Source organism: Dipodomys merriami, unplaced genomic scaffold (assembly GCF_024711535.1).
Source record: "Dipodomys merriami isolate MVZ:Mamm:240054 unplaced genomic scaffold, mDipMer1.0.p SCAF_15, whole genome shotgun sequence".
In the NCBI taxonomy this organism is placed as follows: Eukaryota; Metazoa; Chordata; class Mammalia; order Rodentia; family Heteromyidae; genus Dipodomys; species Dipodomys merriami.
This window is the reverse complement of record NW_027202826.1, coordinates 10,984,112-11,001,461: the sequence shown is the minus strand read 5'-3', so window position 1 is coordinate 11,001,461 and position 17,350 is coordinate 10,984,112. Positions and strand designations below refer to the sequence as shown.

Sequence of the window (17,350 nt, the reverse complement as noted above, 5' to 3'; positions counted from 1 at the left end):
TACTGTTGTCTGAGTGGCCATATTTTCACAAAAATAGCAGCTACAAGCAGGCAAAGATTTAATAAGAAATGCTGTATATTTCCCAGAAGGAAGACAGTGACCAGAATAAGGTCACTGTGATGCAAATTAAGATAAAACTGGACATCTGAAACAAGTTTTGAAGCTGAATTTACACAGCCTATACTCTTAACACAGGCTATTTATACACCCTTAAGAAAAAAGCTAAGGGCTGGGATGTAGCTCAGTGGCAAAGTGCTTCCCTAGCAAGTGCAACATCCTGGATTCGATCCCCAGTACCAAAAAAGAAAAGACCAAAAAAAAAAAAAAAAATACAGTTAAAAAAAAGAAAAAAGTTAAATCTGGAAATGAGATCATTAGAAGGTGTCCACCTAGTTTTGCAAAGAAATAAGTTTTGCCACTCATCAGGGTCTCAGAGGAAGTTTTTTACATAATCCTTGAAGACTGGATTTTTTATTTAAATTTATTTCTAGTGTATACTAAACTTAAAATGCAAAATCGAAGACCAAGATGTATTACAGAGCAAGTTTAAGATAAAAGGGAATGAAGATTAAATGTCTACCTTTCCTCAAAGTCTGTGAAAATGGAAACCACTTATAATGAGCTGGGAAAGTTTCTCATATAAATTAAGAATTAATTTTGAGAACAATAGCTGCTACATGAAACTAAATTAAAAGGATAGAAGGAAGCTACAGTAAATTATTGACTTACATAGAGGTTTTTCTATTTGGAGAAGGGCGGATGAAACAAAATTAACACATAGTGTGCAGAAAACTATGAGTCACCACTGTATTGGCTCATGAATTTATAGAACAGTCACTGTGTACTTAAATAGAAGCAAGAGATTTCTCTGTAATGTCAAATAATAAAGACATTTAAGTATAAAACACTTACATTCATAACAACAACTGAACAATTTTTAAAAGGATGATTAAGAGCCAGGCACTGGTGGCTCATCATGCCTGTAATCTTAGTTATTCGAATGCTGAGACCTGAGGATCACAGGTTAAAGCCAGCCCTAGCAGGAAAGAATGTGAGACTCTTCTCTCCATAAACTACTAAGAAGCCAGAAGTAAAGCTGTGGCTCAAGTGGTAAAGCACTAGCCTTGAGCAAAAAAGCTCAGGGATAGCACTCAGACCTTGAGTTCAAGACCTAGGATTAGTGTGTACACATGGCATGTGAGCGTGCACACATACATACATACATGCACGCGCGCACACGCACACACACACACACACACACACACAAAGAGTGATTAAGGTGATAGATAGAGAAATGAATGGATAGAGTAGGTCAACCAATAAATAAATAAGCAAGATGACAAGAAACTCAGTTATGAATTTAAAAGGTATCACTTTAGTAAGAGTGTGATTGCTGGGCTGGGAAAGTAGCTCAGTGATAGAGTGCTTGCCTCACATGCATGAGGCCCTGGGTTTGATTCCTTAGCACCACATAAACAGAAAAAGCCAGATGTGGCACTGTGGCACTGTGGCTCAAGTGGCAGAGTGCTAGCCTTGAGCTGAAGAGCTGAGGGGCAGTGCCCAGGCCCAGAGTTCAAGCCCCATGACAAAGAAAAAGAAAAAAAAAAGTGATTCCTAATGGAAAATAAAAAAAAAAGTACTTTGCATTTAGGAAAGTTGAACTGAGATGACTTATTTAAAAAAAGCTGAGATGAATATTTAAAAAGACTTCAAACTGGGCATTACAGCACAACCTTACCTTTTAAAAAAGATTTTAATCTAGCTGGGCATTGGTGGCTCATGCCTGTAATCTACTTAGGAGGCTGGGAATGTGGCTTAGTGGTAGAGTACTTGCCTTGAGCACAAAGAGGCTCAGGGAGAGCATATAGGTCCTGAGTTCAAGTCCCACAAACGCACCCCCCCCACAAATCCTTATATTTGTTTTAAATTATATATTATATAAATGGAATTAAGTATTTTCTCTGAATAAAATCCTCAAAGTATTTGCTAGAATAGAAACAAGAGGAATTAAAGGCATAAATCACAAAGGAGGGAGGATCAAAGTCAGAGCCAGAATCAAGTTAGTCAAGAGTAATATGAATACAAGCAGTCTTAAATCAAGCAACTCAGAATAAGAACTTAAAGCATTATCCAAGGACAACAAATACCCAACATTGGCTTTAATTTGGACCCAAATAGTTGAAGAAAGAAAGTCATGTAGACTCAATAGAATTCTTACAGTGAGCTTCTTTTGGTTCAGAGATTTATCTCAGCCTAAACACACAGGATACAATGCTGCATTAAATTATTTAAGTCCAATTTTTTTTCTTCTTTTGTGACCTAGACTGGAATATCCAAATTAAGTTCTGATTTTTCATGTAAAAATAAAGTGATCACAGTAAGGGAAACGATCCTTCCTTCAAATGGCATTATACCACGCATGCAATATCTTATGTAAGCCATTTTCATTAACATTCATTTTAAAACAAGCTTCAGATGGTGTGCTAGTACTGTAAGACAGATTACTGCAGAGGTAAGAAACAGGTGAAAGGAAATGATAACACAGATACAGACAGGAACAACTAGATAAGGAACAAGAAAAACAAGTAAAAGACAGCAGAGGAAGACAAATAAACAAAAGCCTCAACTTGAAAACAAAACAAAACATAGAATTGGTATTTATTAGCTTCAGAAATAATACCTGTTCTCTTAAAGTTCAAAATGTGTGGATACACAATATTTATAGAGGCAGATTTCCTGAACAAATGAAGAAAAAATGGCTAAGTTTGAAGAATGAATGAATTAAACTCTGTGTGGTATGAAAGATAAACAAGCAAAGCTAAGGGGAATTCCAAACAGTTGGTGGATCCAGCTCATGAACAAAGTGCAGAAGTGTGAGAAAGCGCAGGCTGCTTAAGGGGATCACTGTGGAATCTGGCACACACAGATCCACAGGCGAGAGTAGCAGAAGACAGAGCTGGCAAGGTGGGCAGAGGTCAGATTCAGGCCACCTAGAGACAAGGTGGATCTCCTGAGGGATTTTAAAGCAACAATGACCACATTAGCTGAACATGATCTAAGAGAATCTGCTGAGAAACTATTAACAACACTGAGAAAGAGAAAGACTGAAAAGACAGAGACACAAGGACAGAGAGACAGAAACAGGGACAGAGAGAAATAGACATTAACTCTGGCTTTAAGGCTGCTGGAGGACATGAAGACGGCAGAACCCATAAGGTACACTGAGTGCCTATGTGAGCTCAGAAAGAAGACAGTAGCCATTGATGAATTCTCCGGCTAGCAGCTGTGATATGAGGCATACAAACGTAAGAAGATTCATAGAATCCCCACCTTTGACAACAGAAGGGACATTGATTTACAAGAATGGCCTACAGGAAAACAGCTTAAGCAGTGTCTTTTCTTTTTTCCATTTTAATTAGCTTATCATCTCATTTATGTGGAGGGGGACACTGCTGCATCTCCACGTGTTTACACTGCATTCCACTCAATTTCACCACTTCTATCACAAACAGCATCTTACCATTGGCATTTCTCGGGTCTGTTCTAACATCGGCTATTTTGAAAAAATTCACATAGCACATTTAAAAACACTTTTCAATCTGAGAAAACTTGTACTTTTGTAGATGATTTTAATTTAAAAATACTAACTAAAAGAGCAATTTACTCTAACACTTCAGAAGATAAGAGAAATCCACTTTGTACAAAAATGTAGACAATTTGTTTTTTCAGTCATGGGGCTTGAACTCTGGGCCTGGGTGCTGTCCCTCAGCTCTTCAGCTCAAGGCTATTGCTCTGCCAGCTGAGCCACAGCACACTTCCAGTTTCCTGGTGGTGAATTGGAGGTAAGAGTCTCACGGTCTTTCCTACCCACGGTAGCTTGGAATTGTGATCCTCAGATCTCAGCTTTCTGAGTAGCCAAGATTACAAGCATTAGCCACCGGGCCAGCTTTGACAATTCTTAATACACTAGATCCTCAACCAATCAACTCCCTTCACAAAGTTGTGTACTGCTGGCACTTTAGCTATTTAACTACTCCAGGAATTCTACTGCCTTATCCTTGCTAAGATTCCAACAGATTCCAAGTGGATTTGTGGCCTGAGCTGTTTGTAATACATCCAATACCTTGTAGGTTAGTTAAATGAATTTTACAGAGAATAAAGAAAAATAATAAATTTCTCTGGAACAATGAAAATAACAATATTTAAAACTCAGAATCTAATTATTTTGCAGTTAGATGCTGCCTGTAGTTATTACTTAGTTATTACAAAAGATCAGAGAATTTCAAGTATGAATATACTTTTATGTATGAATATACTAGTGTTGTATGTCTATAATCTTAGCTCTACAGGAGGCTATGACAGGAGGATTACCTGACACCAGGAGTTCAAGACCAGCCTGTGCAACACAGTGAGACATCATCTCTTAAAATTAAAAACAAGTGAAGTGCCGAAGCTGGTGGCTCATTCTTGTAATTCTAGCTACTCAAGTGGCTGAGATCTGAGGATTGAGGTTCAAAACCAGCCAGGACAGGAAAGTCTGTGGAGTCTTATCTCCAATTAACAGCTAGAAAACCAGAAGTGGAACTGTGACTCAATGTGGTAGAGGGCTAGCCTTGAACAAAAGAAGCTCAATGACAGCACCCAGGCCCTGAGTTCAAGCCGTACAAACGACAAAAAAAAAAAAAAAAAAAAAAGTGAAGTATCAAAGAAAAGGGGAAAATATACCTATAGCAACTCTTAAGCTAAATGTATTTCAAGGCTGTTGAGCATTTTAGTACCTTTTTACACTCTGTACTGACTCTTTTTTTACGTCAGTCATGGGGCTTGAACTATGAGCCTAGGAGCTGTCCTTGAGCTCTTCAGCTCAAGGCGAGCACTCTACTACTTGAGCCACAGCACCACTTCTGGTTTTCTGGGAGTTAACTGGAGATAAGAGTCTCATAAACTTTTCTGCTGGGGCTGGCTTTGAACCATGATGCTCAGATCTCAGCTTATGGAGTAGCTAAGATTACAGGTGTGAGCCACTGGCTCCAAGCTTGTACTGACTTTTAAAGTATATGTAAAGATCAACAATGAAAAAAAATGAAATAAACATTTCATTTTTCTAATTGTATTACCATGTTTCCATGAAAATGTAATTCCTATTCTTATAAATGAAAAAAAAAAGAATCTAAATAACATACAAATGAAAATTCTTAGAAAATAGTTTAAGAAATACAAACCTTATATGTGTTTAGACTCCATTTTCTAACAAGTTCTAACTTTTCCATTGCAGGACTTTTAATTTCATCTGCTAGAACAACTGGTCCACTTTTTGTCTGAGTTCTTTGGCCACCTGCATGATCATAACAAAAGACAAAAATAATCCACATAAAGACAAAGGGGAGAAAGAAAAGGAAATACTGATGCTGTTCACACTAAATTACTTTTGCACTTAAAAAACTAAAAAGGCTCCCACAAAGTGAAGAATTACAAACTTCCTGGAAGCATGGAAGGTACTAAATTTCCTATTCACTTAAAAAATGAATGTTTTTGATATAAAGAAATGATAAATGATAACTTTAACTTGATTTAAATATAATATATATGTATGTATCAAAATATCTTCACTGTTAATGTTCAGTTTTTGTTTTGTCCGTTGTGGGGCTTGAACTCTGGGCTTGGGTACTGTCCCTTAGCTCTTCAGCTCAAGGCTGAGTCACAGTGCCACTTCTGGTTTTCTGAGTGGTTTACTGAAGATAAGAGTCTCACGGACTTTCCTGCCTGGGCTGGCTTTGAACCACAATCCTCAGATCTCAGCCTCCTGAGTAGCTAGGATTAAAGGCGTGAGCCACCAGGGCCTGGCTACTTTTTGTTTTTATATATCAGTTAGAACATTAAAAAAAAAAAGCGCTACTATCATTACAGCAAAATGTGTTAAAACAGACCTACAGTGTACATTTTTCTAAGTAGCCCCTCACCCCCAAATTTAAAAAGCAAGGCAATGTAAAGTCCTACCAATCAATAGACTGCTCCAACAACTAAGACATAAAACCAACTTTTCTGTAGTTACTAGAAACTGTACAGAGTGCTCTACCATCCCAGCTCATTTTTCCTGTTTTTTTTTTTTTTTGGGGGGGTCCAGTCGTGGGGCCTGAACTCTGGGCCTGGGTGCTTTCCCTCAGCTTTTCAGCTCAAGGCTAGCTCTCTACCACTTGAGCCACAGCGCCACTTCCAGCTTTTTTCTTTTTGCTTATGTGGTGCTGAGGAATCGAACTCAGGGCCTCAAGCATGCAAGGCAAGCGCTCTACCACTGAGCCACCTTCCCAGCCCCGCATTTTTCCTGTTTTTATAGTCCAACCATATGAGTTTCTATAGAAACTACAGGGTTACTATTGAAACTAATTTGAACATGGCTGTATACTCCTTTAACCCTCCCTACCTTGTAAGATCAAGATTCCAGGTCAGCCTGGACAAAGAAGTTAGTGAGAGTTCATCTCAATGAAAAAGCAGGATACAGTAGCATATGTTTACAACCTCAGCTATGAGGGAGGTATAAATGAGAGGATCATAGTCCAAGGATGGTCAGGTAAAAATACAAGATTTTAGCTTAAAAATAACAGAAACAAAAGGGCTAAGGGCATAGCTCAAGTGGTAGAGTACTTGTCTGAAAGCAAGGAGGCCCTGAGTTCAATTTCTAGTATTAGAAAGAGGTGGGGGAGGGGCAGGGAAATACATTCCATAGTTTGTAATAAAATATTTCTAGTAAAGTATTTTCCACAGCAGAAAGATTTTCATAAATGTTTATGAGAATTATGGGAGAGTGATTCCTGTGGTAGTTGGAAAAACAGGTGTAGGAGAAATAGTAGGACAGGGTGCCCTGGGACCCCACTGCAGCGCCAGGTGAGCCTGCAGTACCTTCCTAACATCATCAGGCCCCTGGGGACACTGCTTGCCTGGGCCAGTGAGGATTATAGCAGGTGAAGTGGGGCTGGGGCATCTGGGGAAGGAAATGGAGGTGGGGTGGGGGGCAGCGGGGTGGAAGGCAGGCTGGGGGGAGGTGTAGGAGATCCCTGCCCTGCACATGGTATGACTACTGTGCCATGTGAGTTCTGGAGCCAGGCAATACAGAGTACCAACACACTGAGGCGGGGGGACTGTGGTGGTAGAAAGTTTATGATATCAATGACCTGGGATGGAAATTGTCTAAAAATTAATTTAAAAACAGTAAAATAAGGAGAAAAAATGTTTAAAAATGTCTTTTTCAACTTATTCTTGTAGCCAGTCCAACCTTAAACATAACTTCACTACAAAGATTGAGCATGGTTTATAAAATCAAACACATCTGAGAATTTACAAAATCCTCACAGTAATAAAATAAAAAGAAGTGTGGAGTTCCTTTTTCCTATTTTGTTTCTTAGAGGTGGAGTCTCGCTATACAGCCCAGGCTGTCTCATGATCTTCATGTCTCAGTCTTCCAAGTACTGGGGCTTTAGATGTGTGCCATCGCAATGAGCTTCTTTTTCTGTTTTTATAGTCCAACAACATTAAAGTGCAGCCACACTGGTATTTTCCAAGTGTTTTTCAGTGGGTATAACTGGTAAATTAGGTGGTATTTTGTTTTACTCTACAAACTACTTGTAAGTTGAGACTAAAATAAGAAAGCAAACTTATCCAATAATAAACAACTTAGTTGTTGAAGCTTCCGCTCCCCCCACCCCTTTTTTTAAACTGAAAACAGGACAGAGGTGACAAGCTGAGATTGTTAGAATGAAATAAATGAACCTGCAATGCCCAGAGCAAAGAAAGAATGGTTTGAAACAAACCTACATTTCAATATGTTTTTAACTTAAAAAAGATTGAATTTCAGCTTTGAGATGTAATTACTCTGAAAAGAAAGATAGGCTGTGTCTAGAAAAATTATTTTCCTTATTGTTAAGAAATAAAGAAGCAGTCACTGAAAAGGCCAGAAAAACACACACCTAAGAATACAAAGCAAGTGAGTATGAAACTGAGTTAGTTTAGCTTCAGCAGTAGCAAGAGGACTTTATCCAATCAGTGCAGTGAATACCTGCGGGAACTATTAAATCACTTCCTTGTTGAGCCAGTCGGCTAGCTGCAACCCTGCTAGGAGACAGAACAGATGGCAAAGGTGGTGCTGGGGAACCTGGAAAGGGCAGACATTTGACTGTGAAAATCCTTTTCCTCTTCCACAAGCTGCACATTTTGAATACAGGTTTAATGACATTTCCTTTAAATATTCAAACACTGAAGATTAAAGACTGGATATGTTCACTTTCCTGTAGGATTAAATGCACGACCAGGTTGTGCTCTTATACAAACTGCATCAAAATGAAGCTATCAAAGTGAAACTAAGCATCTTTTGGATTAGGGTTTAATCTTTGAACAAGTGTGACTAGCATTTTAATGTTCATGTACTAAAATTACAATTGCCAGGAGGCCCTAATTCTGCAATATTGTTTCAGTTATGGGGAAAAAGAGATTTAATTAAATGTGAGCTAAATCATTTCATTGAAATACTTAAAAATATCTGAATATTAAATTCATTTTTGTTCTATGTTGACATTTAAATTTTGAAAATGGGGCTGGGGTTTGCCTAGTATGTATGAGGATCTGGGCCTGATTCCCAGTACGTAAATAAGTAAAAATAAAATGTGAAAATGGAGGTCAACAAAAATGATGTAAGTTTTTGGTGGGGCCTGAACTCTGGGCCTGGGCGCTGTCCCTCAGTTCTTCAGCTCAAGGCTAGCACTTGAGCCACAACACCACTTCTGGCTTTTTTCTTTTTGCTTATGTGGTGCTGAGGAATGGAACCCAGGGCCTCATGTATGCAAGGCAAGCGCTCAACCACTGAGCCACCTTCCCAGCCCAGTAAAGTAAGTCTTATTCAGTCAATCCTGTCAAATTAAAAGTCATCCCCTAGTGACAATGTTGTCAGACACCTTGTATTCATACACTGTTTTATAGAATGGGAACTTCTTTGTATAACTACTTAAGGATAATAATAATTAAAAAAAAAAAGAAAAAAATTCATCCCCTAGACAGAATTGCTACAATGATTCAGAATAAATAAATAGAGTGCCCATAGGGCTTATACTGTGTACTGCTAAGACATGACATGCTTTCTTCTTTTTTATAGCTTTGCTTTTCTAAACATAAAAAAATGATGTTACTACAAGGTCCATTCTCTTCACAGCCTACAGAGGAGAATATGATACTGGATTATTCTTAATGCCTATTCCAGCAAAAAATATGTACCAAAATCTAAGTTGTCCTAAACAGTTGGACAATTCTACAATAAAAATATACATTACTATTATCTGCAACCTTTTGCAGATAATAATAATAATGGATCTTTCCACTTGTGGAATTACAAGACAGCACTAAAATTAATATAATTCACTGGTCATCAACTGTAACTACTTAACTATAGGTCTACCAAAAAAAACGATCAATGTTTCTACATAGATATGTTTACAGGTTTTTCTTTCACTCCTAAAAATGAGCACTAGAAAAGTTATTCTAGGTAAGAACATTAAAACAGGAGGCAATTTTTCATTTCTATTGAACACACAAACACACACATATCATACAGGATGTGTGCAGAAAAGCTATTTTACTTTTAACAGTAGGTCTAACTCAGCTTATATATCTGGCTCTTGACTAGTGACTGGGAACCTGAACTTAGGAGGGATTGTCTCCTTCCCACAGGGATGGGCTCACTAGGCCTACAGTGTTTATATAAACAATGTGGTTTATGCTGAGTCTGTATTCCTTCTCAAAATCTAGACGCTTGATACTGCTAGACAGAGGATGATTTGTGAGTAATCTTAATTAAAAACCCTGGGGAACGAAGACACCTCTGTGCAACTTTGTTAGAAGACTCTTGGAAGCTCACGCCTAATTTTACTTTTTGTCTCATACAGTTTCTGACTTTACTGAATATGCCTGGTAGTCTTCCACTATAATAAAGTATAGCCATGAGTGGGCTTTACACTGATTCCTGCAAGTTCTCTTAGCAAATTACTGAACTTGCAGATGGCCTTGAAGACCTTCTCTGTAGCATGAAAGTAGGAAAAACAGTAATTCATTTTCTTTTCTCTTTTGAAATAAGAAATATGTATTTATACAAGTAAGTATAGCCATAAATTTTTTGTTACAAACCAACCAACATAACCTAAATTTATATTATGATACAAGTTATGAGTTTCCATTTCAGTACTTCACAGGCTGGGGATATACGCTGTGGTAGAGTTGTACCCAGCATTACAGATGCCCTGGTCCCAACCCCAGATGATAATGAGTAAAATTACACTCACTAATCTAAAAAGAAAATTATTACAACAATTTCTAAGTTGTGTAAGTTCAAGAGGTTAATAATTACATTTGTGACCAATTTTTTTGTAATTTTATTAATAAGTATGTATACAAAGAGGTTACAATTCCACACAAGTCAGGTTGTAAGTACAATGCATCTTGATCAAAGCCGTATGTATATTCCAGCATCCCCCCTCCATCCCTACCCTTAAGTTACAGTTAAATCTGTGACTTATTTTATCAATAAAGTTAGAGGCTCAGCTCTTGTGCTGTCTTCATAAAGGTGGCATAGGGTGAACTTCCCCCCTCCTCCACCCAGTCATATTTACAAGCACATGGCTCTTACCTTGATATGCTCCTGCTTCAATAACCCTTTCTTTGGTACTATCAAAGCCATGAGATGTAATTTGAGATTCTGAGAGACCCAGTCCAGATGGTAATGAACGCTTCAAATCCTTAGTAATGTATGGATAAAAGAAAAAAGTTATAAATTCCACAGCACATAACAGTTCAGAATAATTGTGTTATTTTAATCTCATACTATTTTTCTCTTTTCCTTTATATTGTTATGGTTTTCTATAATGATATATAATCAGCAGCAAATATGGCAAGATGTACTATTAAGTGTCACAGCATATGTCAAATATAACAGGTTTTCATTATTTTAGAACTAAGCAGCAGACAGAAATCAAAATTTAATTTAATTTTGTGTATGCTGATGTTGAGCTTGAACTCAGGGCTGTGCTGTCTCTGAGCTTCATTGCTCAAGTTTAGCATTCTACGACTTGAGCCATAGCTCCACTTTTAGCTTTTTGGTGGTTAACTGAAGATAACAGTCTCACAGACATTCCTGCCTGGGCTGGCTTTGAACTGCAATCCTCAGATGTCAGCCTCTTGAGTAGCTAGGATTATAGGCATGAGCCACTGGTGCCTGACTGAATTAAAATTTTTAATCTACTAATAAATCAGAAAAATCATAATTAAGATCACTAAAATGCTGTGTCTAATATTTAGAAGTTGACTGATGTCTAATACAATGATGAGCCTGTACCAGTGGCCAACGTAAACGAATTATTGACTTGCAATATTAATTTATCTTCAGCTTCAAGGTGAGCTGGGTAAATTGGGTTTCTCCAACTTCAGAAAAGGAGAGGCAGCTCAGAGCAAAAGTGTGAAAGGCAAAAGCAGGGCTGAAGATGTGGCTCAAGTGGTAGAATGTCAATCTATCAAGCTCGAGGTTCTGAGTTCAAACCTCAACAACACACACACACACACACAAAGATACTATGCTATAAAGTAGTGTTATATATTTTACTAATCCATCATACCTTGTGTAATTTAATGCTAAAGTATATAGCCTACAGTAGGGATCCAGGGTATTTTTTTCCACAGGGAGAATTATACTCATTTAATATATCTTAATCAGTTGAAGACAAGTTATAATCAAGCAGGAAAGTATGCAACAATCTGTGATGTAGTTAAAATATTCAGAAGAATAACTACTGTGAGTTAAATGGAAGTAAAGTCTTAAAAGATGGCATCTGTGTGTATAAGCTACCAAGGTGGAGGATACAGAAGGCTGGAGAGATGGAATGAGGATAAACCAGGATGCATTCTCAACATAATAAAAACATTTGTCGGGGAGAAGGCAGGAAGGCTAGTCAAAAGCATATTATTGGCACAGGCTAGCAATTAGGTGCCATGGTAGGTCTAGTGAAAGTCTATGTTGAGATATGGAGGCACAGAATGGCAGAAAAATTTGGGAGACATGTACGAATAACAGTCACAAGATGCACCTACATCTAGCCCAAGACCAGAGGAGGAGCCAAGGAAATGTGGAGAAAAGATGAAATTAGGAATTAAGAATACTTTAAATACAAACTTCTAATGATAGTTTATGGTATAGCCACATATTAATAAAATGAAATAGCTAAGATTTTACACACACACACACACACACACACACACACACACACACACACACACACACACACACACACACACACACACACACACACACACACACACACACACACACCTGACATAAGTTGCCCTTATACAAGTTAATTTCCATAGACAAACCAGGATATTATTTAAACCACTCATCAAGATATAATTCAATTTAAACAATCGTTTCTACTCTGCAAAGGAAGAAATGTAATAAAAAAACAGCTAGGTTTATTTTATATATGGTTCTGGGAAAAGGTATGTGCTGCAAATGGAAGTAGGTATCTAATCTGAGAACTGAAGCAAAACCCTTAGGTGAGCAGGCATGGGCTGATGCTTTTCTCTACCTTGAGGTTACCTTTGGAGGACGCCTGATAATCAGACTGGGTATCTAGGTCCAGACATGTTGATTCTCTACCACTAAATTCTTTAGTTAAAACCACAAACATTTAAAAAGACACATGACTTAAATACATAGAAATTAAAATAATCTACACTTTAGGACATCAGTTAGTTTTAATATTGCTTAAAATTATCCTTAAGTACTCTTATTAAAGCACTTTAATAATAACTTTCTCCAGTTCCTAACTCCTGTATATTGATCTCCTGCAGTCTTTCTTGTATTTTTAGGCTGTATATCAAATCAGTAAAATTACTGTATTAATAAATGATCATGCAACATCATCTTTTAAAGCACTTTGGTTTAGTTTTGGAAATTTGTTTCATTTATTTAATCTTAAATCTCCAAATCTGTAGCTTGATTTCCCAAATAATCCAGTTACTGAGTGATTATTGGGAATAAACTAAATGAACTTGCAATTGTGTCTGGGAATGGCCCCTTTATCCTACTGTTTAATTAGGACTGGAATTTCATCTTATCTTCACTTGTAGCAAAGTGTGTATCAAGTGATTTGCTACTAACATAGTTGGAAATAAAGCAGTTATCATCATTAGTGTGTAAAATGCTTTTCATATGGTAGGTCACAGTGAGCACTATTACTTATTTTCAATTGCAGTTCCAATATGCTTTCTGGATTGAGAGATTCAGGGCAAACTTTCAGAAGGCAAACAAGATTGGACAGCACTGACTGGATATCAGTGAACATTTGAGAAATGGCTCTTATTCTAAGTGTATGGTTATTTTATAAAAGGAGTGACTCTGGTCCTAGAGCACCAGTCAATGAGCAATAGCAAGCCTCAGATACCGAGTTCGAGTCCCAGTCTCCAACAACAGCAACAAAAAATAGCAAGTAATCATTTGATGAGGCAGTTTAATGTAATGGTTGCAATGTTTGCTCTGAAGACAGGTCAGATGAACCTGAATTGGCTGGCTCAGTCATTTAGTAGCTATGTGATACCAGGCAGGTTCTCTGAATATCTGAGTTTCTTTAATTCTTACCTCATTAACAATATGTAACAAACACACAGGATAACACCTGGCACTTCAAATATTAGTATCTGTCTCCTTTGCCCATCTCCAACAGAAATCTTTGGGAGATTTGAAGTTGGAACAAGTAAGATTGTTTTCTTATCACTAAAACTGGGCAGCTGTACATGGTGGTACATGACTGTAATTCCAACTACTTGAAGATTTCGAGCTTGAGGCCAGTCCAGGCCAAGTTAGCCAAGACCTTATTTTAAAAACAAAATAAAAACAAAAGGGCAGGAGGCGGTTCAAGTGGTGGGGTGCATGCCTAGCATCCTCAAGGCCCAAGGTTCAATCCCTGATACCAAAAAACCCCCAAACAAACAGATCACACCTCCCCCCCCCCAAACCCAAATAACAACAACAAAAAACTCAACCCTGGGCATTAAACGGGTTTTCATATAATTTAGAATGAGTAATTTTATTTTTTGAATAATGAAGACAGTAGAATCTACCAAGGTCCTTAATGTACCTCCTTATCATCCCAGAAACATAGGATTAAAAGTATCTTCAGCCTTATTATTATACTTACAATGTCATCTTAATTATATTAGGGCATGCCTATATATGAAAACAGCCATATAATTAACTCAATAGAGCAACTACACAGAGGGTACTGAGAGACATGGATTTAAAATGTCCACCAGCTAGTTGCAGCAGTGGCACTTGTCTAGTCTCATCTGCTTGGGAGGATCACATAAGCCCAGGAGTTCAAAGCCAGCCTGGGCATCAGAGTGAGTCTTCATTTCAAAATAAATAACCAGATAGATGGACAGATAATGAAATATACAACTTAATGTATACAACAATAATAGCTTTTATAGAAACTATCTTGAGAACAGGTGGAGATGGAGAAAAATATAGGAAAGATATACTTTAAAGAGACAGGATGAGTTTGATACAAAAATAAGCACTCTCTAGGAAACAAAGAAATAGGGCCAAAAGAGACATCTGGGAAATCATGAACTTCAAAAATAAAGTAATAAAGAAACATTATCATAAGGAAACAAAGGCAACTCAACAGAATGGATTGGGCTTTCAGTCAATGGAGCACTTCTTAAAATCCAAAAGGCAAGAAGTCTGTGTGTTCCTAAGAATGAAGGAAGGCTACTCTACATCCAGTAAGTCATGCATCTAAGGAATTCAAGGCCCTGAACCTTATGATCACTCACCAACTGTATATCAAATACAACTCAAGCTCCTTCTTTAGAGAGGTAACAAAGTTTCTTGGACAGGAAAAGAAAATACTGGTCTTGGATCTCAAATGGGTTTCCTGATACATTATATTTTCATTTAAAATTTCCTTTTGTCCTCTGTTGTACATATGAGGGATGACTTCATTTTCATGAGCAGATCAATAGATCCTATGGGTTTTCCACAATAATAACAAGTTAGTGATGCACAGCCTCCTCTTTTAGAGTGCTGGGGATAGAATCCAGATCCTCAAACACACTAGACAAACAATCTACCACTGAGGTATACTCCATACCTTTCCTAATACTCTCACTTACCACATAAAATACATGCTTGAGCATGTGTATTATTTACTGAATCAACACCTAGTGAGAACCAACTTCATGACACTTGCTGCTCTGCCACTACAGAGAACAGGAAGGAAACAGTCCTTGTCCATGTAGACTTGAGTTCTAGGGGCAGGAAGGCAGGAGATGAACAGTGAACAAACCTATGTCAGGTAGTAATAAATGAAAATAAACAATGTAATCAATAAGTAATAAATAATGAAAAGGTCACAGAGATTTTGGCTTTATATTTCAAGATAAGGCAAGAGGGACAGAGAGTGGCAGGTCTTGTTGCAACTGTGCATGAGTTCTCGGGGAAGGTCTCTGAGGAGAGCAACACACACAGTATACAGGTCTGGGATGGGTATGTTTACTTTTTCTTGCAATCCATCTGAAAGAATACTAGGCACTGAGCCATTTTCCATTCTGAGAATACTGTGGAAATTCTTAGGAAAGCAATATGACAGCAGCTGTATTAGGGAGGAGGGAGCTAATCAGAAGTTAAACAATAGAATACATATTATAAAAACATATACATGAACTGATGCAAAGTTTTCAAGGTTATGGGATCACCTTTTACCCTATATCTCAAGGTCTCTAGGCAAGGTAACTTTAGTGCTGAGAGGGTGTTTCACCTCACTCAAAACCTTCTCCATGGTTTCCAGAGTTCCATTACGTAACAAACTCAAGACTAGAGACAAATGTTCTTTCCTTGATGTAAAGCAGTTGGAGCAGTGCTAATGCCTTCCTGGGCCTAACTAATAGTAGCAGAGAAGCCTGATCAAAGTGGTGCCAACGGGCTGCTCCAATTCTCAACCTAAAGAGAATGATACTAAACAGAACACAAAATGACGTGGGCTATGTGAGAATCGGGAAAAGCTTCACCTCAGCTATGTCTAAAAAAGAAATTTCTATAAATCTGACAACCATAACTTGATTCACAAGTGACATTGATCAAGATGTACTGTACTTATTACCTGACTTATGAAATTGAAAACTTTTTGTACAACATATTAATAATAATGACAAGGATTGAATTATGCATATTGAGTATGGATGGGATGGGTAAAAAAATGGTGAGAATGAAACCAGGTGCCGCTGGCTCATGCCTGTAATCCTAGCTACTTGGGAGGCTGATATCTGAGGATCATGGTTCAAAGTCAGCCCGGTCAGGAAAGTCCATGAGACTCATCTCCAAGTAACCACCAGAAAACCAGAAGTGGCACTGTGGCTCAAGTGATAGAATGCTAGAACGCTCGGACAGCACCCAGGCCCAGAGTTCAAGACCCACAACCAAAAAAAAAAAGTGAGAATAATGGAAGGGGTGATATTGATCAAGATGCATTGTACTCCTAATCTGACATGTGGAACTGAAAACGCCTTTGTACAACTACTTAAAAGAACTAAGAAAAGAAATAAAGAAGTTTCAATCATACAGCTGGGCAATGAGAATCAGAATGAAAAATGGACAATTGCATTTTCTGTACCACAATGACACCATGTGGCCAACCAAGTTATGACAACTCAATAAGCCACCACAGACTATTCTAAGACTTTGCATTAAATACTAGTCATTTTAAGTTTACACAGCAAATACATATAAAAGGAAGAGGCTTTTATATGTAAAGTATGTGAAAAAGCTGTGGTTATGATTTAGTGCTATACACAGATCTCTTGACTAATCTCTAAGTATCCATAATCTAATGCTAAGCAATACGTTTGATACTTTGTGGAACTTTATTAAAACAAAAATGGACCTGAGGTTAAAAACAATTTCCTGTTTATTTTTCAGGAGGACAGAGTAGGCAAAGTGAACATTAGGCAATATATATCTAATAGATCTTGAGTTTAAAATATTGAAAATATGCTTATGAAATGTTTCACTCACAAAAAAATGAGGTAGAGCACTAGCCTTGAGTGAAAAAGATCAGGGGCAGTGCTTAGGCCCGAAGTTCAAACCCCACGACTGACAAAAAAAAGAAAAAAAAAAAGGAAACAAAAAAACCCAAAGCATTTGGTTGCACTGTCCCCTAATTTCATAGACACGTACTCATTTACCATTCCATCATGTGATGTCATCTGTCTTATTATAATGCAGTGGGAGGTCTTCAAGAGATACCGCTACCTGATCTTGAACTTC

The 17,350-nt window shown here is 37.6% G+C and overlaps 1 protein-coding gene across 5 annotated transcripts in view; it reads right to left on the bottom strand.

Moving 5' to 3' along the window:
* Arfip1 (ARF interacting protein 1) overlaps window positions 1-17,350 on the bottom strand; it is a 61,945-nt gene that overhangs the window by 24,146 nt on the left and 20,449 nt on the right. For 4 of the 5 annotated variants that reach the window (XM_070022234.1, XM_070022236.1, XM_070022232.1 and 1 more), the window contains 3 exons: window positions 10,664-10,772; window positions 8,051-8,146; window positions 5,223-5,335 (listed from right to left, as the gene is read on the bottom strand). In XM_070022234.1, coding sequence (XP_069878335.1) covers window positions 5,223-5,335; window positions 8,051-8,146; window positions 10,664-10,772 — 318 coding nt within the window. The remainder of the gene's footprint in view (window positions 1-5,222; window positions 5,336-8,050; window positions 8,147-10,663; window positions 10,773-17,350) is intronic. The other variant, XM_070022237.1, reaches the window with a different exon arrangement.